The 22,737-nt window shown below is 42.5% G+C and overlaps 1 protein-coding gene across 1 annotated transcript in view; it reads left to right on the top strand.

The window, feature by feature from the left end:
- Nucleotides 1-22,737, top strand: part of LOC144595625 (anoctamin-7-like) — a 38,741-nt gene that overhangs the window by 13,980 nt on the left and 2,024 nt on the right. The window contains exons 6-18 of the mRNA XM_078403206.1: nt 524-619; nt 1,894-1,982; nt 3,250-3,371; nt 7,380-7,469; nt 10,078-10,230; nt 10,717-10,753; nt 12,427-12,536; nt 12,628-12,776; nt 14,571-14,751; nt 15,765-15,894; nt 18,086-18,219; nt 20,608-20,688; nt 22,574-22,661. Of these exons, the coding sequence (XP_078259332.1) occupies nt 524-619; nt 1,894-1,982; nt 3,250-3,371; nt 7,380-7,469; nt 10,078-10,230; nt 10,717-10,753; nt 12,427-12,536; nt 12,628-12,776; nt 14,571-14,751; nt 15,765-15,894; nt 18,086-18,219; nt 20,608-20,688; nt 22,574-22,636 (1,435 nt within the window). The 3' untranslated portion in view covers nt 22,637-22,661. The remainder of the gene's footprint in view (nt 1-523; nt 620-1,893; nt 1,983-3,249; nt 3,372-7,379; nt 7,470-10,077; nt 10,231-10,716; nt 10,754-12,426; nt 12,537-12,627; nt 12,777-14,570; nt 14,752-15,764; nt 15,895-18,085; nt 18,220-20,607; nt 20,689-22,573; nt 22,662-22,737) is intronic.

The raw sequence follows: 22,737 nt of genomic DNA, 5'->3' as shown, positions 1-22,737 counted from the left end.
GTTTGTGCAAACTCTGCACAAACAGCACACGGTTAGGACTGCTCCCAGGTTCCTGGACCTGTGAGGCTGCTACACTAACTGCTGCGTCGTCTTGCTGCCCTCAGGGAATGTTGCTGACTGGCCCAACCCAGACTGCAGGAGTACGTGCTGAGGGATGCAATGAAGCGGTGCAGCCAACAGCTCTGTAGAGGAATACCACAGTCTAGGGTCCTTCCACTGCTGGCCTTTGGCAGGCAGAGTCTGGTGGGGACACCCCTTATTTGAAGGGATTTCACCCCAGGGGGTCACATGAGTGGCAAGGGGTTTAGTTTAAATATACTATTGAGTATACCATGATTGAATGTATGGATACTGCAAATATATGAAGAGTTTTTATACAGTTTTTGTTTTGTATACATTTTTAAAAATTCTGAGTAAAGTTTATTTCTGAAAAAAAATGATTGCAAGTGAGTTGGGTACGCAGATAGCTAAATCACCATGTATCAACGTAAATTTAACCAAACTTTGTGCTGTTTTATTTCAGAAGTGCATGTCATAACATTGGTGGAAGGAGAAAAATAATTGAGAGGACACTTAATACAACCTGTGCTACTAAAATCTGGGACAATGCAACATTCCAGTAAGTATTTGACTTTAAATCAAAATTTTGTCAATGTACAGGCACTCCTTGATTTACCTCAGGGTTACATTCTGTGAGTTTTTATATAAAGTCAGATTTTATGTGTGTTGGAAGTACTATCCCTATTGCCTGCCTGAAATAACTCACTGGGAGTATTAACTGTCTTAGCGGTCATCTGGGTCTCTTTCTACAATGCGCGACCTTCTGGGTAAGCACCACTGCCGTTGCTGGCATGAGTTCCTTCTCGCCGTGGGGCCGCTTTCTGCAGTGCACGGCCTTCTGGGTGAGCATCACCACCATTGCCGGCTTGCTTCCGATATAATCTGGAGTAATCGTACAGTGTTGTGGAAATTACAAACTGCCTTGTTTGCACTGGGGACTGAGTACAGAACTGTTTACGTAAGTACGAGTTTACGTAAGCCAGGGAAGTGTCAGTATCTTCATTTATTTCCAAAACATTAAAAATATTTTGTACTCTCCCGTTTGACTTCCTTTGTATAAAATTACCAGATTATACAATTAGGAAATATTGCAATGGCTTAAAGATTGATTAATGGGTGGAAAATAAAGACATTGAATAAACAAGTAATTTTCAGTTGGGTGGCATGCTGTAAATTTAGTCAATTTAATGGTGGCACATTTAAATGCATTCTTGCTGCAGATTTAGCTAAATAAAACAGCAAATTATTTTAATTACTTCATTGCAGATATATTTAAAAATATTCTGTAACTTTGTTTTTGAAAAAATATATGAACAAACGTTGAATATTATAAACTCTAGAATATTACATTGTTCTGAACATATGCTTCTTGTTTATGCAAAACCAATCAATTTTCATTCCCTTTATTAAAAAAAAATTGAAGATCAAATTCAAATTATTTACAATTTAATGTTGCTTATTAACTGTTGGTTACTAATCATCTAAAAATAGAATGTGTAGGAAAAAAAACTGCAGGTGCTGGTTTAAATCGAAGGTGGACACAAAATGCTGGAGTAACTCAGCGGGTCAGGTAGCATCTCGGGAGAGAAGGAATGGGTGACGGTTCGGGTCGAGACCTTTCTTTGGTCTGAAGAAGGGTCTCGACCGGAAACGTCACCCATTCCTTCTCTCCCGAGGTGCTGCCTGACTCGCTGAGTTACTCCAGCATTTTGTGTCTATCTAAAAATAGAATAATCATCACTCTTTCATATTTTATTTTTAACTAATTAATGTTTTTAATTTTAGCTTATGATTCCTTTGAGTGCAATTATTCTCCCATTCTGTTTCTCACAGAGTGTATTCGGGCGATTACATTACAATAATTCAGTCTGCCTTGGATAATGATGCCACACCATGGTTTGGTCTTATTATTTGCCTGTGGGGTAAGAAATCTGTCAATGAACTCAATAGTGAGCAAGTAAAACCAAAAGAATAACCTCTCATACTTTTATCAGTTTCCCAAATGAAATGAAGATGGAGAAAATATTTACAGCTGTTGGATACTTTTGGATATTATTCATACATGACTTAATAATGAGATTACTGGAGAGGAGGTTAGGATATGACCTTGTAGAAGTATATAAAAGTATACATATGGGCAGAACAGTGGCGCAGCTGGGAGAGCTGTCTCACACCTGGGTTCAATCCTGATGTCGGGTACTGTCTATGTGGAGTTTGCACGTTCTCCCTGTGACTGCGTGGGTTTTCTTCGGAGGCTCTGATTTCCTCCCACATCCTAAAGAAATTTGGATTTGTAGGTTAATTGGCCTCTGTAAATTGTCCCTCGTATGTAGAGAATGGATGAGAAAGTGGGATAACATAGAACTCATGTGAACGGGTGATTGACGGTGGTGGACTGAAAGGCCTGTTTGTATCCGTAAACTCTAAACAGAAAATCAACTTCTAATGGCAAACAGAGGACAGATTTGAGATGATTGCAAAATAAATTGGTAATATAAGGAAAAGCTTCAAGGCAATGAGTGAGTATTCACTTCCCACTGGGTGCGGGATACTGATTCGATGTTAAGATTCACAGAAAAATAAATAAATAAATACTAGAAAGGGAATAACATCTTAGGGATATGAGGAAAGAATGTAATAGAGCTAACTTGATTGCTCTATAAATGAGCCAGTGCAGACTCGATGGGCTGTGGCTTGCTGTGCTATTCTTTAGTTTAGCTTAGTTTATTGTCATGTGTACCGAGGTGCACGTGAAAAGATTTTTGTTGCCTGCTCTCCAGTCAGCGGAAAGACTGTATATGATAAGAATCAAGCCATCCACAATGTACAGATACAGCATAAAGGGAATGACATTTACTAAAAGATTTGGTCCAGTTAAGTCTGATTAAAGATAGTCTGAGGGTCTCCAATGAGACAGATGGTAGGTTGGGACCGCTCTCTAGTTGGTGATAGGATGGTTCAGTTGCCTGATAAAAGCTGGGAAGAAACTGTTCCTGAATTTGGAGGTGTGCATTTTCATACCTGTACCTCTTGCTTGATGGGAGAGGGGAGAAGAAGGAGTGATGGGGGTGAGACTTGTCCTTGATTATGCTGGTGGCCTTGCCAAGGCAGCGTGAATAGATGGAGTCAATGGGAGGTTCGTGTTTAGTTCATTTGTCAAGTTGCCCAACAGTGTGCCATTGTTTTCAGGAACTGTTTTTGTGGAACTATGGAAACGGGTCAATGCAAAATTGGTGTACGGATGGGATGTTGACAACTTTGAAAATGATGAGCCAACCAGACCTGAGTTTTATGGAACGTCTGTGAGAAAGGTAGTTGTATTGTTTATAAATTCACAAACTTGGATTTAGTGCACCATAAATATAAATAAGGCCTTTCTTTTCAACATCACACGCATCACATTGTCTGTTTTGAGGATTAATAATTGCACTATTTATATTGTATGGATGTCTATACAATAAAAATACACTTTTTTTTACCAAATCTTTCCAACCCAATTAAAAACATGTGGAATTATTCACTATATGATACTGCACAGTGGAACCGAAGACAGTCCAGAGACGTTCATAGGTTCCAGGAGCAGAATTAGGCCATTCGGCCCATCATTTCTACTCCAGCATTTAATCATAGCAGATCGACCATTTCCTCTGAACTCCATTCTCCTGCCTTCTCCCCATAACCACTGACACCCTTACCAATCAAGTTGATAGTTGAGATTGATATTATGATGTGATCAAGAATCTGAAGTTGTTGGGAAGAAGCTATTCTTGAACCAAGTGATCCTGTTTTTCCATAAAATGACCAAGAACTATAATAGAATAACTCTTCAGAATCTGATCATAATTCATTCTCCGGCTCTCAGATAATGAAGCACTTACAATTAATGAAATGCATGAATGATAGGAGGATTGCACGTAAGGTCGTAGGGTCAAAGTGCATGACACACGGAGTCGCTCAAGCTGTCTGAAGGACATGGCAGCTTACGGCATACATTACCAACACATGCAACAGGTACATTCTTACCTTTAAAAAGCCGGCAAAAGGCCAATTTCTGTGCTGTAAAAAATGAGGAAGCTGGAGGATCTGGCGGAGGAAGAGGAACCAGGAGAAGGGCTGCCAAGCCCGCGGATGCAAGAAGCAGCTGGGAAGACGTCTGGCCAGCCGGTGGGAGAAGGGGAAACGCGGCCGGGAAGGGAGGCAGGAGAACAAGGCCGAGAAGCAGAGGGACACCGACCGGCCAGTGGGGGTAGAAGAAGAGGAGGAGGAGGAGGAAAGGACGGGGTTGAGCGAGCTGGGAGAGGAGCAGCGGGAGGAACCCGAGCCGAGGGGCCTGGAGGGTCTGCAGGGGCAGAAGCAGTGAGCACTGGAGGTCGACGACCCGGCTGAGGGTAAAGGGCCCAAGCCCTGATCGACGGCCTTGGAGGAGGAGGCGGTGGAAGAGGAGGAGGAGCGGAGCATCGAGCCCAAAGAGGATGAGGAAGAGGAGCCGGGGAGGCCAATCGGCTGCGGAGGCTGAACAGCAGCGAAAGCTGGGCTAGGCGCTGGGTGCTGGGAGCCGAGGCGGAGGACCAGGCCACGGCTTTGCTCGGCGGCCCCAGCCTCGAGGTGTTGACCGCTAGCCAAGTGGAAGCGGACCCCGGCTGACGGAGATGGCGAGTGGGGAGAAGGGCAGGAGGGCCAGCAGGAGCGGCGAGGGGTCGAAGAGCCGCAGGAAGCAAGGCACGGTGCAGGGGCGCCGAACCTGAAGGAGCGAGGAGCGCAGGAACGGGGAGAGGTTGCAGGATACTTGGAACACCGGGAGGGAGCCGGAGACGCATTGATGGGAGAAGACCAACCAGAGGGTCTGGGGGAAGCCGAGCTGCAGCAAAGTGCAGCCGCAACATTGAACTGCAGCACCCTCTCATTAGGACTGGCGAACTGTTCCACAACAGAAGTCGTTCCAAACAAAAAAATAGAAGAAAATGACGAAGCAAAGAGTGTCGTTTTTTTGCTGCACTGAAAGCCATAGTGAGTACTTGCCTGCAGCACACGGCGTGCCCTCCAGTAAGCGTGGCGTGGCAACAGTACGAGTCAGGGGCAGGGACATCGCCTGCCGTGCAATCCCCCATAGGTAGATTTTGTGGAAAATGGTAAATATAATTGTTTACTGACCCCTTTGAGAAATTTAAAGGAAAAATTCAATGGTCTTTTGATTTCAGCTTTACGTTTTGATAATCAGGATATTTAATATGTTTGAAAATAAAGAGACAGTGAGTACAAAGGCATTTAGCTGTCAGCTTAGTCTTGTAGACAAAAGATAAATTTGCTATCTATAATCTTTCTTTCTGATTCTTTAAATGGAAGATCCTCTCCAAACCAAGGCAAGTTTTAGTTATAAACTTACAACAATTAGTTTTTTTTCACAAAGACCCCATTCCTCTTCTTTCTCTGTGAGAGAAATCTCTCAAGTTTCCTAACGGAATATCATCTGCTGTTCAAATTTCTTGAAAGTAGTTCTGACCTGTGTGGGGTTTTTTAAAGAATTGGGAGATCTTCCACTTAAAGAATATAGAAGAATCTGCTTTTCCTCTTGTCATTTTCACTCCAAACTTATTGCTGATCCATAAAATCAGTAGATATGTTGGCATGCTGCATGATTCAGAATTGTCCCTTTCCTAAAACAGAAAATAATATGTAACATCAAAATTAATTGCATTAGTATTAGGATCATCCAAGTAATAATGATTAGTTGGGGAGGAGGAAGATGGGACTGTGGGGAAAGAAATGCATTGAGATGATCCAATTTTCCTCAAATAAATATTTGTCTGGGTGGGTATGAATGAGATGGATGTCTCTTCAAAGTTGATTGAGGCTTTGTGTTTTGGCTGTCATCCATCTTCATCAATGATTGTAAGGGATAACCTAAAATGGTTTAGAAACTGCAAGATTGTTCTAGCCTGCTTCACATTATACCATCATTGCAAATCCATCTGGAGATCTGGTTTGAATAATAAACTTTTCAATAAAGTATACCTGTTGCCAGGACCTGAGGGCCTGAGCTATATGGAGAGGTTGGGTAGGCTAGGACTTTATTCCTTGGAATACAGGAAGATGTGGGGTGATCTTATAAATGTGTATAAGATTGAGGGGAACAGATCGGGTGAATGCACAGTCTTACGCAGAGCTGGGGAATCAAGAACCAGAGGACATGGGTTTGAAGTGAGAGGGGAAAGATTTTATAGCTACCTGAGGGGCAACATTTTCACACAGAGTGGTGGGTATATGGACGAGCTGCCAGACGAGGTAGTTGAGACAGGTACTATAACAACATTTAAGAGACATTTGGACAGTACATGGATAGGAAAAGTTTAGAGGGATATGGGCCAAATGCGAGCAAATGGGGCGTGCACAGAATGTGCATCTTGGTCGGCATGGGCAAGTTGGCCCAAAGGACCTGTTTCCATGCTGTAAGGTTCTTTGCCTCTATGACTCTATTTCCTTTTGTCGAGATTGTTTTCAGGAATGGGTGAATTTTTTAATCGCTTGAAGCTTATTAGTTTAGTTCCATGTTAGCTAATTTGTTTACAGCTACATCTGTATCCTTTCCTGCCTTAGCTACTTAGATAATAGCCATTAGGGCTATTTGATTGATTTGAATTTAGGTGATTTCTACTGCACACTGTGTAATGAATATCGAGTGACATTTTAATTAGAATACTAATCGCTTAACTTTCAGAACAAATCATTTCCAGTGCAATGAGAATGTTTCATAGAGGTAGTTACTCTGACTTGTTCAAAGTGAAGTTTTGTATTTATCGTCTAATGTAAAATAACCATCTCATCTTCATTCCGCACTATAATGTAACCAAAGCTACCAGTTTAGGTACATCTGTCGTGGTTGGATAATTTTCCATAAGATCCTGCATTTCTTGCAGTTCTAGAACCTTCATGGAAATAAATCAGTTCAGAAGAAACATGCCTGCAAATGTAATAAAACGGAATGGCAGATGCTGGTTTATTCCAAAGATAGACACAAAATGCTGGAGTAACTTAACGGGTCAGGCAGCATCTCTGGAGAAAATGGATAGGTGCACATTTCATGTCGGGAAGAAGGGTCCCGACCCATCTTCTCCAAAGATGCTGCCTGGCCAGCTGAGTTATTCCAACATTTTGTGTTTAAACATGCCTCCAACTTGAGTTTACATTTTGGTTGAGTTTGACATTTCTGAATCTATCATATTACAGGGGTTGATTATGGATTTTATCTTTGCATGGGAAAAGAAAGCAACTCAACAGTTTCAGTAAACTGAGTATCATGTGTTTATCCATTTATCCTCTAGAACCTAGTTACTGGTGAAGATGAACCTTACTACCCAGGTACACTGAGGCGAGCAAAGATGCTTCTTTCATTTTTGGTGGGAATGCTCATGGTAAATATTGTTCCTTATTTATGCCTTTCGTTCCTTTCTTTTACTGATGAAATATCTCCTATATCCCAACACTTCCATTTCAACTAGATAGATAACAACCTTATGAGGATGTGTTCAGGTAGAGCTGCTACTTTGCCGCGCCAGAGTCCTGGGTTTGAACCTGACCTCGGGTGCTGTCTGTGTGGACTTTACACTTTAGAGACACAGTGCGGACACAGACCCTTTGGCCCACTGAGTCCGTGCCGACCAACGATAACCCCTTATGCTAGCACAATCCTACACACAAGGGACAATTTTACAACTTACCAAAGCCAATGAACCTACAAACCTGTGTGTGTTTGGAGTGTGGGAGGAAACCGGAGCACCCGGAGAAAATCCATGCGGCCACAGGGAGAACACACAAACAGACAGTACCTGTAATCAGGATCGAACCCGGGTCTCTGGCGCTGTAAGGCTGCAACTCTACCATTGTGTCACTGTGCTGCCCAATGTGCGGAGTTTGCACGTTTCCATGTGACTGTATGGATTTCCTCCGGGTGCTCCAGTTTCCTCCCACATCCCAAATACGTGCGTGTGTGTAGGTTAATTGGCCTCTGTAAATTGTCCAAATGTAGAAACAAGGACCTACAGATGCTCATTTGCAAAAAAAGACACCAAGTGCTGGAGGTATCAGTGGGTCAGGCAGCATCTCTGGAGAACATGGATAGGTGATGTTTCGGGTCGGGTCTGTAAATTGCCCCTAGTGTTTAGGGAGTGGATGAGAAAGTGTGATAACGTAGAACTAGTGTGAACAGGGGATCGATGGTCAGCATAGGTTGAAGGGCCTGTTTCCATGCTATATCTTTAAATAAATCAATTCCTATCATTGTTTTGAACCAGCACACAGTGTCTTTTTTGTGAATCAGCATCTGGAGTTCCTTGTTTCTGCTCCTTAGCTGCAACCTTGGTTAATAAAATAATGGTCAATACCAAGCAGCTAAATTTCCATTTAAATATGACAAACATAATCCCTCCCAGTTTCCTCCCCACTCTCCAACTGTTTAGTTTAATTTATTTTTGTCATGTGAACACGGTGGCGCAGCGGTAGAGTTGCTGCCTTACAGCGAATGCAGCGCCGGAGACTCGGGTTCGATCCTGACTACGGGTGCCGTCTGTACGGAGTTTGTACGTTCTCCCCGTGACCTGCGTGGGTTTTCTCCGAGACCTTCGGTTTCCTCCCACACTCCAAAGACGTACAGGTATGTAGGCTAATTGGCTGGGCAAATGTAAAAATTGTCCCTAGTGGGTGTAGGATAGTGTTAGTGTGCGGGGATCGCTGGGCGGCACGGACCCGGTGGGCCGAAGGGCCTGTTTCCGCGCTCTATCTCTAAAAAAAAAACTGAATTACAGTGAAAAGGTTTTTTGTTGTGTGTTATCCAGTCAGTGAAAAGACAATACATGATTACAATCAAGCCGTCCATAGTGGTACAGATACAGGAGGAAGGGAATAATGTTTAGTGTAAGATAAAGTCCAGTAAAGTCTGATTAAAGATAGTCCGATGGAATCCAATGAGATAGATGGGAGGTCAGGGCCGCTCTCTAGTTGGTAATAGGATAGTTCAGTTGCCTGATGTAATTTTGATGACTGCTTATTTCTCTATACATTCAAACTATAACTTGCAAAATTTAATGTTGGTGATGGGGTATTTATCAGGGCACACTTTTCAGAAGTTTTCATTTTTATTTGACAGCACAAATGCCAATAAACTAATTACTGCCCAAATATGAGACCAATACCCATGTGAATCCTCACAGAAATACACGCTTTTAATCGATTCCCAGTAGTCTAAAGGAGTGATGGTTGTGGTCATTTGGTGCGAACATTTATGGGGAGATATGGTATCTGACTACAGCGACCTTTGCATTGTGGTCCCACCAGCTTTCGGGAGGACAAATATTGGGATAAAGAGACTTAAATAGTACAGGCATTCTTGAATCTTGAAGTTTTACACTACTCCTGGGCTTGGACTTAACACACAAGTCCTGCTGATCCACAGAAAGCTACAACATAGAAGATCTATTCATCTCTCCACCATTGCAAAATGGAGATAATAGAGCTGGAAGATTTGTAAGCACCCCTCAGATATGTTATGCTGCTCCTTTGGAGTCCCAAGGAGGGGCTCAATGCCAAATCATGGGGGGAATTGATAGGGTGAATGCACAGGGCCTTTTACCCAGGGTAGGGGAATCCAGAACCAGAGGATATAGGTTTAAGGTGAGAGGGGAAAGATTTAATAGGAACGAAAGAGACAACTCTTTCACTCAGAGAGTGGTGGACATATGGTCAGAGGAGATAGTTGACGCAGGGTAAAATCCTTTGTACTATAACAACATTTAAAAGACATTTAGACAAGTACATGGACAGGAAAGCTTTAGAGGTATTTGGACCAAAGGCGGGCAAATGGGACTACTTAGATGGCATTGACGGGTTGGGTCAAAGGGCCTGCTTCTGTGCTGTATGACTCAAAGTCCACTGAGGTGACCTTGTTGACTGCAGACAATGACTGAAAATATAGGAGATCACCAATCATTTACTTGAGATACCTAATTGCGCTTTGTATTTACGCAGGTCTTTGCAGTAATTCTCAGTGTCATTGGAGTAGTTACTTACAAGACCTGGGCCAGGATTAGAATGAAAACTTCTAACACATTTATCAGCTTTTTGTTGACCACAGTTGGTGCCTCATTGCTTAATGTGGTGTCCATTATAATCCTGGGAAAGGTAAGCTTTCAATTTATCCTTCTAATGATGTATTGATTCATTCTTCCTTATAATTTCTATTTATCTATCAATCTATGTATTCTCCCAATAATCTGCCAGAGGAGGTAGTTGAGGCAGATACTATAACAGCACTTATAAGACACTTGGACAGGTACATGGGTAGGATAATGGACCAAAACTTGGGCAAGTGGAACTAGTGTGGCTGGGGCATTAACTGGCCTGTTAGTGCCTAATATAACAATTAAATTGTTCAACAAAACTATAATTCCATAACATGAAAATTGGAATTAGATGCAACATTTTGGAAGGCATGAATGAGTTGGGCTGAAGGGCCTGTTTCCATGTTGTATGACTCTGGCTCACATCTCGATTGAATTATGGATATATATATATAATATGAATATGTATTTTATAAGGATATAATTGTCATGTATAAGGAGATAAAGCAATTTCTGGCACTTTTTAACATATAATCTTCTGTTGCAGATATATCATATAATTGCGATTAAAATGACAGATTGGGGTAAGTATATGTATATTTTTAATGCTCTTCAACAATTATCTCAGTTCTTCTTTGAGTGGCCATGAGTAAGAACGTGTTAATTTACAAACCACAGCATTTTTAATGCAGAGAATCTTAAATCCCTTACTATCTACTTCCTCTGAAGTTGAGATGTTCAATTTAACCATCTTACAGATTTTATTCTATTTTAGTTTTTTTAGTTAAGTTTAAAGATACAGCACGGAAACAGACCCTTTGGCAGTCCACGCCGACCAGCGATTCCCGCACATTAACATTATCCTACACACACTCGGGACAATTTAAACGTTCATAATGTCATAAATGATAGGATCAGAATTAGGCCATTCAGCCTAGCAAGTCTGCTCCGCCATTCAATCATGACTGATCTCTCTCTCCCACTTAACCCCATTCTCCTGCCTTCCCCTGACACCCGAACTAATCAAGTATCTATCTTTGCCTTAAAAATATCAATTGACCTGGCCTCCACAGCCTTCTGTGGCAAAGAATTCCACAGATTCACCACCCTCTGACTAAAGAAATTTATCCTCATCTCCTTCCTAAAGGAACGTCCTTTAATTCTGAGGCTATGACCTCAGTCCTAGACTCTCCCACTAGTGGAATCATCCTCTCCACATACAAGTTTACCAAAGGCAATTAACCCACAAACCTGCACATCTTTGGAGTGTGAGAGGAAACCAGAGCACCCGCAGATCACAGGGAGAATGTACAAACTCTGAGCAGACAGCCCCCTTAGCCAGAATGGAACCGGGGTCCCTAGCACCGTAAGGCAGCAACTCTACCATTGTGCCATCGTGCCGCCCGTTCTGCACGGATTCTGTCCCACTCTGAAGATGAAATGGTGTAATAATCAGTAATGTATTATCACACTGAACGGGAAAAAATTACACAAATTCATCTTACTTTATTACTACAGCAGCACTGGGAACGTTCTGTTGGTTTGTTAGTGTAAATCATATGGATGGCAAGGCTGCAGAAAGGAAGAGAAAAATGGTCTTTAAGTGTATTTGAAATGGATAAAGAAAAATAATATGAATGACAAATCTTCAGCAACTCATGTGAAGTCCTTTGTTCTTTTTAGAGTCATACAGCATGGAAACTGGCCCATTGGCCCAACTTGCCCACGCCGACTAACATGCCCCATCTACACTAGTCCCATCTGCCTGGTTTTGGCACATGTCCCTCTAAACCTATCCTATCCATGTACCTGCCTAAATGTTTCTTAAACGTTGCAATAGTACCTGCCTCAACTACCTCCTCTGGCAGATTGTTTTCATTGCTTCATAGTATATCTCCCTTTCCCCTGACTCTAGTCTGAAGAAGGGTCTCGACCCAAAATGTCACACATTCCTTCTCTCCAGAGATGCTGCCTGTCCCGCTGAGTTACTCCAGCAATTTGTGTCTATAAGGGTACTCCTATGACTTATGAGCTTATGAACTTTATCCTTGCTAATACATCAACCTCAACCCCATAAACTCCTGTGCAGCAATCTTTCATGTGGCATCTTGTGGAATGCCTTCAGAAAATCCAAACATGTTACATTCACTGGCTCCAAATTAATCCAAATTAATTTACTTTTTGCCAAGAAATGAAAATGTTTCACTGAAGCTGATTTGAATCAGTTTTTACTGACAGGCTGTTCTTTTCTTCACAGAAAACTACAGGACTGAGACCGAATACAAAGACGCGTTGATATTAAAACTGTTTGCATTCCATTTTGCTAACAGTTACTCATCACTGTTTTATATTGCATTTCTTAGAAAGGTAGGTAATGGAATGCAGAAAATCTTGGCAGAATATGGTTTCATTGACATTTTAATTACTAACCAATTACTTTCTAATTGTTTATTTATAGGATAATGAGTTATTTCAATTGATTGGACTACCTGACTTTGAAGATAATTGTGGGGAACTGAACAATTGTGTGTCAGAGCTTAGTGTTCAGGTTCTTATACTCATGATCTTTAAAATGGGTCCCAAGTTCATATCAGATATTTTAATACCGTAAGTAATTTTGGGCTGAACTTTTGCTATGTTACTTGTGTCTATGGTGAAAACAGGGAAATATTGATTGATGGATGGATGGGATGGGATGGGATGGGATGGGATGGGATGGATGGATTGGTTGATTGAGTGATTGGTGGAATAGGCCCTACAGCTCCCCGAGCCCAAACCAACCATCGATTGTCCCACCCACACTAGTTCTACATTATCCCACTTTCACATTCACTTTCATAGGGAGTCTACACAGTCGGGGCAATTTACAGAGTCCAGTTAGCCAACAAACCCACACATCTTTGGGATGTGGAAGGAAACCAGAGCACCCGGAAGAAACACATGCGGTCACAGGGACAACGTATAAAATCCACACAGACAGCACCCGAGGTTTGGATCCCTGTGACCATGTGGATTTCCCCTGGATGCTCTGGTTTCCTTGTCTCTTGCACTGGTAGGCAGCAGCTCAACCAGCTGCGCCACTTTGCCACCCACAATATTGGCCAGGGTACTGGCAGGAATGCCTGTTCCCCAATAGAACTTAGAAACATTTTGCATCCAATAAAACAACTACCAGAAATATAAAATTATAACGTAATATAATTTTACTGGAATGATGCCTGATTAGGGTATATTAGCTACAGAGAGTTGGGTAGACTTGAATTGTTTTCTCTGGATGCTGGAGGTAGAGGGGAGATCTGAGCGGAATAAAATCATGAGAGGCATAGATAGGGTAGATAATCAGAACCATTGTCCCAGGATAGAAAAATCAAACTCTACATGGCATAGCTTTAAAGTGAGAGAGGCAAAGTGGAAATGAGATGCAGGGCAAGCTTTTTCCACAGAGCGATGAGTGCCTGGAATGCACTACCAGGAGTGATGTCTCAGACAGATATGATAATGACATTTAAGAGGCTTTTGGATAGGTACATGGACATGCAGGGAATGGAGAGACATGGATTATGTGCAGGCAGATAAGCAATGGTCTTGGCATCATGTTCAGCACAGACATTGTGGGCCAAAGGGCCTGTTCTTGTGCAGTACTGTTGAAAGTTCTATAATACCCCCAACTGATTGAAATATCCTATAATGAAGTAACTTTTAAATATTGTTCTTAAACTGCAGCTGCTATAATGAATTCTCAAGTTCAAAATTTCTATTAAACTGTCAAGCATGCTCCCAAAATATATATATATTTAAAATAATCTCACCTATTTAACAATACTGTAGGGGTTTTCTGAATACCGTAAAGTTGAACTCGTGTTACTACCTGAATCAATCAGACTGCAACGTATTATTCCTGTTGCCCAAGTCAAATCATGCTCTCTTTAGATAGGCACAAATGCTGGAGTAACTCAGTGGGTCAGGTAGCATCTCTGGAGGAAATGGATAGGTGATGTTTCAGATCGGGACCCTTCCTCAGTGTGAAAAAGGGCCCCGACCAAAATGTCACGTATCCATGCTCTCCAGAGATCCTGCCTGACTGTTGAGTTACTCCAGCATTTTGTGTCTATATTTGGTTTCAGTTTCAGTTTAGTTTATTGTCACGTGCACTGAGGTACAGTGAAAAGCTTTTGTTGTGTGCTATTCAGTCAGTAGAAAGACCACTTTATAATACAACTGGTATAAACAGAAAGACAACTGGCATAAACCAGCATCTGCAATTTTTTTAAATCACATTTTACTTTTCAATACTAGTTTTGTGCCCTGGAATAGGGAAGTAGCAAGATTCGGGACTTATTTGGATAATACTGTGTACCAGCATGTGCATTTTATTGTGCTAATCATTTATCTACCTTGTAGATGGTTGAAGAAATTGAAGAATAAAATCAAGAGAATTAAAAGCCTGGCTTCACCATCAAAAAATCAGTCCATGCTATCTGCCGTGGATGATTATATTATTAAAGAATACCGGAAACCAGATCTCGGAGACTTCACGTTGGACGAATATACTGAGAAGGTCATACAGTACGGCTACCAAATGGTATGATTAAATATATTGTTAAAATAAAACATATGATGTTAAAGCAAATGACAACTGCAAACTTGCAAAAGTATGATTTTTATGATAATGGCGAGGCCTTCTCTTTTTCCTATGTTTGTCTTTTCCTCGTTTTTATTTCTTATCTCTTTATTCTCTTAAAATTTATTGGGAAACTGACCAGAATTGTCCTAGAGATTAGCTTAGAGATCCGGAGTGCAAACAGATCCTCCGGCCCACCAAGTCCACACCGACCAGCAATCACCCATTCATCAGTTCTCTCCTACACAGCAGGAACAATTTACATAAGCCAATTAACCCACAAACATGCACGGCTTTGGGAGGAAACCAGAGCACCCGGAGAAAATCCACTTGGTCACAAGGAGAGCGTAGATTCCGTACAGACAGCATCCAGAGTCAGATCGAATCTGCATCTCTGATGCTGTAAGGCAGCAACTCCACCACTGTGCCACCCCTACTGGTGATCACTGCTGGTGATTAGACTGCACCATCTGTATTCAAGCAACAATTGTAGATCTAACCAAAATATTAATTCCAAGACTAGTAGTGTTTAATACTAAGGAAATGTTGAGGGTTTCAAAGGAAAAAAATAATAAGTGCTGTCTGTGTGGAGTTTGCACGTTCTCCCTGTGACCGCGTGGGTTTCCTTTGGGTACTCCAGTTTCCTCCCACATGCCAAAGATGTGCGGGTTTGTAGGTTAATCGGCCTCTGGAAATTACCCCTGGTGTGTAGGGAGTGGATAACTTAGAACTACTGTGTGAATGGGTGATTGATGGTTGACGTAGAGTTGGTGGTCCAAAGGGCTTGTTTCCATGCTGTATTTCTAAATTAAACTAAAAAGGATATTGAATAGAGTGTGTTGAGGAAAATATTTCCTTAAGCCTAATAATACACTTGTAATTTGATTAATATTAATACCTGTCATGGAATGTCAATATTGAACGGTAATTATTTTAACAGTAAATGATTCATCAAATCCCTGTTTTCTTCTCAGTTGTTTTCAATCTCATTCCCTCTGGCACCACTACTTTTCTTTCTAACCATTTTATTCGACGTGCACGTGGATGCCAAGCGTCTGCTATGGATGTACAAACGCCCCATTGCCTTTATGGCTCAGGATATCGGTAAGATATTTTATGAATTGTAAAAGGAAAGGACATTTGAAATTCGCTCCCACTAACATTGAGTAAGTTGCCTTGCCACTGAACATAAATATCAATGAAGTCATGAGCTAGATAATGTCACAGGAAGACACTTTCACCTGAAAAGTAATATTCTGTACCCTCATCTTTAATCTTTTTGATTTCTACATGCAATCCAGACTAATTAGAACAAAGTTAAGCCACTTACTATGATCTTCATTAAGGTCCATACTTGTAATCAAAGATTGTAATCAACTTTATAAGAAAAGCAACATATTAGTTTTAAATATTTTTGTTTAGTTTAGAAATACAGCCTGGAAACAGGCACTTCGGCCCACCGAGTCCATGCCATTCAGCGATCACCCCATACACCAGCACTATCCTACAAACTAGAGACAATTTACAATTTACAGAAACAAATTAACCTGCAAACTTGTATGTCTCTGGACTGTGGGAGGAAACTGGAGCACCCGGAGAACATCCTCATGATCACAGAGATAACATTCAAACTCCGTACGGACAGCGCCCATAGTCAGGATCGAATCCGGGTCTCTGGCGCTGTAAGGCAGCAAATTTACCACTGCGCCATGGTGCCACTGAAGATTGACCATCGCCCCAAGGCTGCAGCAGGGAGACTGGCTTCCCACCCTGAGGCGATTCCAGCTTTGGGCAATGACCACCGACCCCAGGGTTTTAGCCAGGGAAAGGGTCACCCATCCCAGAGGCCAAGACAGTCAAAGGTCCTTGATTATTAAGGGCGTCAAAGGTTACAGGGAGAAAGCAGGAAAAAATACATCTGCCATTATCAAGTGGGCCGAATGGCCTAATTCTGTTCCTATGTCATATGGTCGAATTTACTTTAGTTTAGTTCAAAGATACAGCCTTTTGGCCCACCGAGTCTACGCCGGCCATCGATCACCCGTTCTCACTAGTTCTATGTTATCCCACTTTTCTCATCCACTCTCTATACATTAGGGGCAATTTTGTAATGGACAATTAATCTACAAACCCCCATGTCTTTGGGATGTGGGAGGAAACCAGAGCACCCTGAAGAAACCCACCAGGTTACAGGGAGAACACAGACAGCACCCGAGGTCAGGATCGAATCCTGGTCTCTGGCAGCAGCTCTATCAGTTGTGCCACTGTGCCGCTGTAAGACTATTCTCTGTCCCATGTAAGACTCTAATTAATTAATTCTAAGCAATAATTCTTAATTGTGAAATAATCAAATACTTAATTAAATTTCTTAATCAATAGGTTCTATAATTACAAGTACAGTCTACAATGAGTCAGAAAATAAATTACTTGATCTCTGTTAGCAATCTATAGTATTTATTGACCAGAGATAGACACAAAATGCTGGAGTAACTCAACGGGTCAGGCAGCATCGGTAGAGAAAAGGAATAGGTGATTTTTTGGGTCTAGACCAGGTCTGAAGAAGGGTCATGACTCGAAACGTCACCTATTCCTTTTCTCCAGAGATACTGCCTGACCCGCTGCGTTACTCCAGCATTTTGTGTCTATCTTTGCTGTAAACCAGTATCTGTAGTTACATCCTACACATTTGTTGACCAGAGGTTCTTTATCAAGAACCAGTGGACATAGGTTTAAGGTGATGATGGAAAGATTTAATAGGAAACTGAGAGGCAACTTTTTTTACACAACGGATGGTGGGTGTATGGAATGAGCTGTCAGAGGAGGTGGTTGAAGGAGGTATTATCACAACGTTTAAGAGACATTCGGACAGGCACACGGATATAAAAGATTTGGAGGGTTACTGGCCACATGCAGGCAAGTGAGACTAGTGTAGATGGGGCATGTTGACCGGCATGGGCATTGGGCTGAGGGCCTGTTTTCACACTGTATGACTCTATAATTCAGCTACAATTAAGATAGGCCCTGACCCAAAACATTTTCCATGCTGTGTGACTCTATCCCACTTGTCATGTAACTCGCACAGCTCACCACCACTTTCTTGAACTGAAGATGAAGGTAAATATCCAAGATGATTTTCCGGTCACTCATGCAGGCTGAATGCATGATGGTCATCGTGGGCAGGTTGGGCTGAAGGGCCTGTTTCCACACTGTATGACTCTATTTCCTCATCATGAATAATTGAATATAGTGTTGCGAGTATTACTAATGATAAACATCTAAAATTCCACATTCACAGGTCACTGGCTGACTGTTTTGGATCTAATAAATGGCGTGGCAATAGTGACCAATGCCTGCATGATTGCTTTCAACACAGAGTTTGGGAGGCACAGACCCTTTTATGAACAATTGATTATCCTGTTAACAATTGAGGTATGTTATTAATGTTAATAGATCTCACTTAAATAATTACTGCAGAAAAATGTTTAGTTATAAAGTAGTATTGATACGGTAGCGGTAGATCTTTGTAATTACTTCACTTTGGCTTATTATTGTCATGTGTACAGTGAAAAGCTTTTGTGGCTTTAGTGAGATACAGCATGGAAACAAGCCCTTCGGCCCAGCATGTACACGCCGACCAGCAATCACCGATACACTTGCACTATTCTACACACTAGGGACAATTTACAATTTTTACCAAAGCCAATTAACCTGCAAACCTATCTCTATGGAGTGTGGGTGGAAACCGGAGCACTCGGAGAAAACCCACACAATCACAGGGAAATGTACATACTCCGTACAGACAGCACCCCAAACCCGTGTCTCTGGCATTGTAAGGCAGCAACTCTACTGATGTGTGGGTAGGAACTGCAGATGCTGGTTTACATTGAAGATAGACACAAAATGCTGGAGTAATGGGTCAGGCAGCATCTCTGGATTGAAGGAATGGGTGACGTTTCGGGTTGAGACCCTTCTTCAGACATAGTAAAGATGAGAGAGTGGGAGCCTGGAAAACAGAAGTCGTTCAAGAGATGAAGGGCATGTGAGGTGTCTTGGACATAGGTAGGGAGGGATTGAACCAGAGTGGATAGGATGGAGTCGAGGTATGTGGACATTAATTCAGTGGGACAGGAGCGGGCAGAAACAATGGGTCTGCCAGGGTAGTTCTGTTTATGGACTTTGGGGAGGAGATGAAACTGGGCCGTGCGGGGCTGGGGAACGATAAGGTTGGAGGCCGAGGAGGGCAGACAGCCGAAAGTGATAAAATCAGAAATGGTCTGAGATTATGGCCTGGTGCTCATCTGTGGGGTTATGGTCAAAGGATACGTAGAAGGAGGTATCCGAGATGATGGTCCAAGGAGGTGCTACCTCTGTTGCATGCTATCCAGTCAAAGAAAAGACGATACATGATTACAATTGAGCCATTCACAATGTATAGATAAAGGATAAAGAGTACTTGAGAGGAGATTAAGGACAGCATAGTACGTGTAAGAAATGCTGCTGTTGAAATAAAAGTTTAAAAGAGTGGAGCAATGGTAATCAATGATAGCAAAGCCTCTTCTGGGACCAGCACACAGAGTCGCCAGGCTCCGCCACCATTTTGGAATCGACACATAACATGAGACTTATTTACCTCCTCCCATTTATAGAATTATGTAGACGTATTGCACGGAAACAGGTCCTTCAACCCAGCTCATCGTCAAGATCACCCCTCGTCCTCCTGTGCTTCAAGGAATAAAGTCCTAGCCCGCTCAACCTCTCAGTTTAATTTATTATCACATGTACCGCGGTACAGTGAAAAGCTTTTGCTGCGTGCTATCCAGTCAGTGGAAAGGCAATACATGATTACAATCGCCATTTACAGTGTATAGATACGTGATAAGGGAATAACGTTTAGTACAAGGTAAAGCCAGTAAAGTCCAAACAAGGATAGTCCAAGGGTCACCAATGAGATAGATAGTAGTTCAGGACAGCTCTTTGGTGGTAGAATTGGAAGAAACTATCCCTGAATCTGGACGTGTGCGTTTTCACACTTCTATACCTTTTGCCTGATGAGAGAAGGGCGAAGGGGGAGTGGCTGGGGTGCCACTCCTCTGTGATTATGTTGCTGGCCATGCCGAGGTAGCGTGAGGTATAAATGGATTCAATGGAAGGGAGTTTGGTTTGTGTGATGGTCCAGGCTGCGTTCATAATTCACTACAATTTCTTATAGTTCAGGCCCTCAAATCCTGGCAACATCCTCGTAAATCTTCTCTGCACTCTTACAAGCTTAACCACATCCTTCCTCTAGCAGAGTGACCAGAACTGAACAAAATATTCCAAATGTGGCCTCGCCAACATCTTCTACAACTGTCACATAACATCCCAACTTCTATACTCAGTACCCTGACTGCTGAAGGTCAATGTACTGAAAGCATTCTTGACCACGCTCCTGTGACGTCACTTTCAATAAACTATGTGCCTGCACTCCTCAATCCCTCTACTCTACTACACACCCAGGGCTCTGTGAATGTCCTGCCCTGGTTTGACTTACCAAAATGCAACACCTCGCAGTTATCTGCATTGAACTCCATTAACCATTCCTCAGCTCACTTGCCCAACTGATCAAGATCCTGCTGTAATGCTTGATAACCATCTTCGCTATCTACAATAACTCACTTTAGTGTCGTGGAACCCATTAAACCCCATCTCTATGGCCAATATCCCTTACATCTCTTAACATTGTAAAATTCCAATACTAATGTGATTTGGAGCAATTTTCTGTAAAGAAGATGCAATATATAGGCAGGCTGTTGTGAATATATATTTATTTCTTTTTAGCATGTGGTGTATGTAGTGAAATTTCTGCTATCAAATATGATACCAGATGTACCGCAACACATTCAGCTCGCAATGAGGAGGGTAAGTCTCTATAGGGCGGCACGGTAGCGCAGCGGTAGAGTTGCTGCTTTACAGCGAATGCAGCGCCGGAGACTCAGGTTCGATCCTGACTACGGGTGCTGCACTGTAAGGAGTTTGTACGTTCTCCCCGTGACCTGCGTGGGTTTACTCCGAGATCTTCGGTTTCCTCCCACACTCCAAAGACGTACAGGTATGTAGGTTAATTGGCTGGGTAAATGTAAAAATTGTCCCTAGTGGGTGTAGGATAATGTTAATGTACGGGGATCACTGGGCGGCACGGACTTGGAGGGCCGAAAAGGCCTGTTTCCGGCTGTATGTATATGATATGATATGATATGATATGAATGGCAGAATACCATTCAAAATCATGCAAAAAGCAGAATGATGATTTAAAAAAAAAACTTTACAGCCTTTGTTTTTGAATGTTTTACTATATTAAGCAAGCTTTCTGGGATTAAAAGCACACAATTGTTCCTATTTTCTGACAGTAGTTGGATTTCATCCTAATTTGATGCACTCCAAAGGTGCAATGATAGCTATAATGTCCATTCAGTTTCCAAACAAAAATAATGTAAAACTGTCAAAAGGGATGTTCAAAATGGCGTTAGAGTGGTTAACGTCTGGAACTATGCATTAGAGCCAGGGCGGCACTGTGGCGCAGTGGTAGAGTTGCTGCCTTACGGTGCCAGGGACCTGGGTTTGACCCTGACTATGTGTTGTCTGTACATAGTTTGTACATTCTCCCTGAGACCACATTGGGTTTTTTCGGGGTGCCCCGGCTCCCACACTCCAAAGGTGTGCATGTTTGTAGGTTTATTGGCTTCGGTAAAATTATAAAATTGTTCCTCTTGCCTAGGATAAAGCTAGTGAAAGGGGATCGCTGGTTGGCATAGAGTCGAAGGGCCTGTTTCTGTACTGTATTTCTAAAGTCTAAAGCTAAGAACATTCAGAGAGATACCGCATTGAAACAGGCCCATCAGCCCACCGAGTCCACGCCAAACATCGATCATCCATTCACACTGGTTCTATGTTATCCCACTTTTTCATCTACCCCCTACTCACTAGGGACAATTTACATAGACCAACTAACCTACAAACCCGCACGTCTTAGGGAGGAAACCAGAGTACCCGGATGAAACCCACACGGTCATACATATAACGTGCAAACTCCACACAAACAGCACCCGAGGCCAGGATAAAACCCGAATCTCTGGCATTGTGATGCAGTTCTACCAGCTACGCCACTCAGTAGTCAATAGTCAATAGTCGTTTATTTGTCACATACACATAAATGTGTCGTGAAATGAAACATTACCCGCAGTTGAACAATAAGACCAATAAGAATAATCAATTAAAATGCAATAACACATACAATCACAAACTAACACCAAACAAAAAGAAACATCCATCACAGTGAGTCTCCTCCAGTCCTCTCCTCACTGTGATGGAAGGCCACAATGTCTTTTCTCTTCCCCTGCCGTCTTGTCCCGCGGTCAGGCTGTTGGAGTTGCCACGTCGGGGCGGTCGGGGCTCCCAACATTGAAGCCCCCGCTGGGCGGTGAAAATCCCGCGGCCTATTCCAGGCCACGCCGGACAGTGAAAGGTCCGCGGCTGCCAATCCAAGCCCCGCGATTCGGGGCGGGCGAACACACTGTCGCTGCCGCTGCCGGAGCTCCCGATGTCGGCCCCCATTCAGGGGCCTGCGGGCTTCCGACGTCCACGCGGCCCGCGCCGGAGCCTCCGGACACGAGTCGCAGCCGCTCCCGCACTGTGTGCTGCCCTAAAGAAGGGCACATCTAATCACAGTTTATGCTGATAAGAATAGACAACTACTGTATGTGACTTTCTGGTCACTCAGTTCATTAACTTTAATCTATTTGTTTAGGAGAAATATCAAGTGGCAACAAAAATGAAAGGTTACCCGATGAGCCTTCATCGATTCCGATGATTCGAGCAAAAACCACAACCGTGCTGTAAGTTATCTGTTCTTCCACTTTTATACCTTGGTGGTCAGTACTCTTAAATATCTACTCATCATCTTTTTCACAG

Source organism: Rhinoraja longicauda, chromosome 7 (assembly GCF_053455715.1).
Source record: "Rhinoraja longicauda isolate Sanriku21f chromosome 7, sRhiLon1.1, whole genome shotgun sequence".
NCBI lineage: Eukaryota > Metazoa > Chordata > Chondrichthyes > Rajiformes > Arhynchobatidae > Rhinoraja > Rhinoraja longicauda.
The sequence above is the reverse complement of the archived record's forward strand: the minus strand, read 5'-3'. Positions and strand labels throughout refer to the sequence as shown.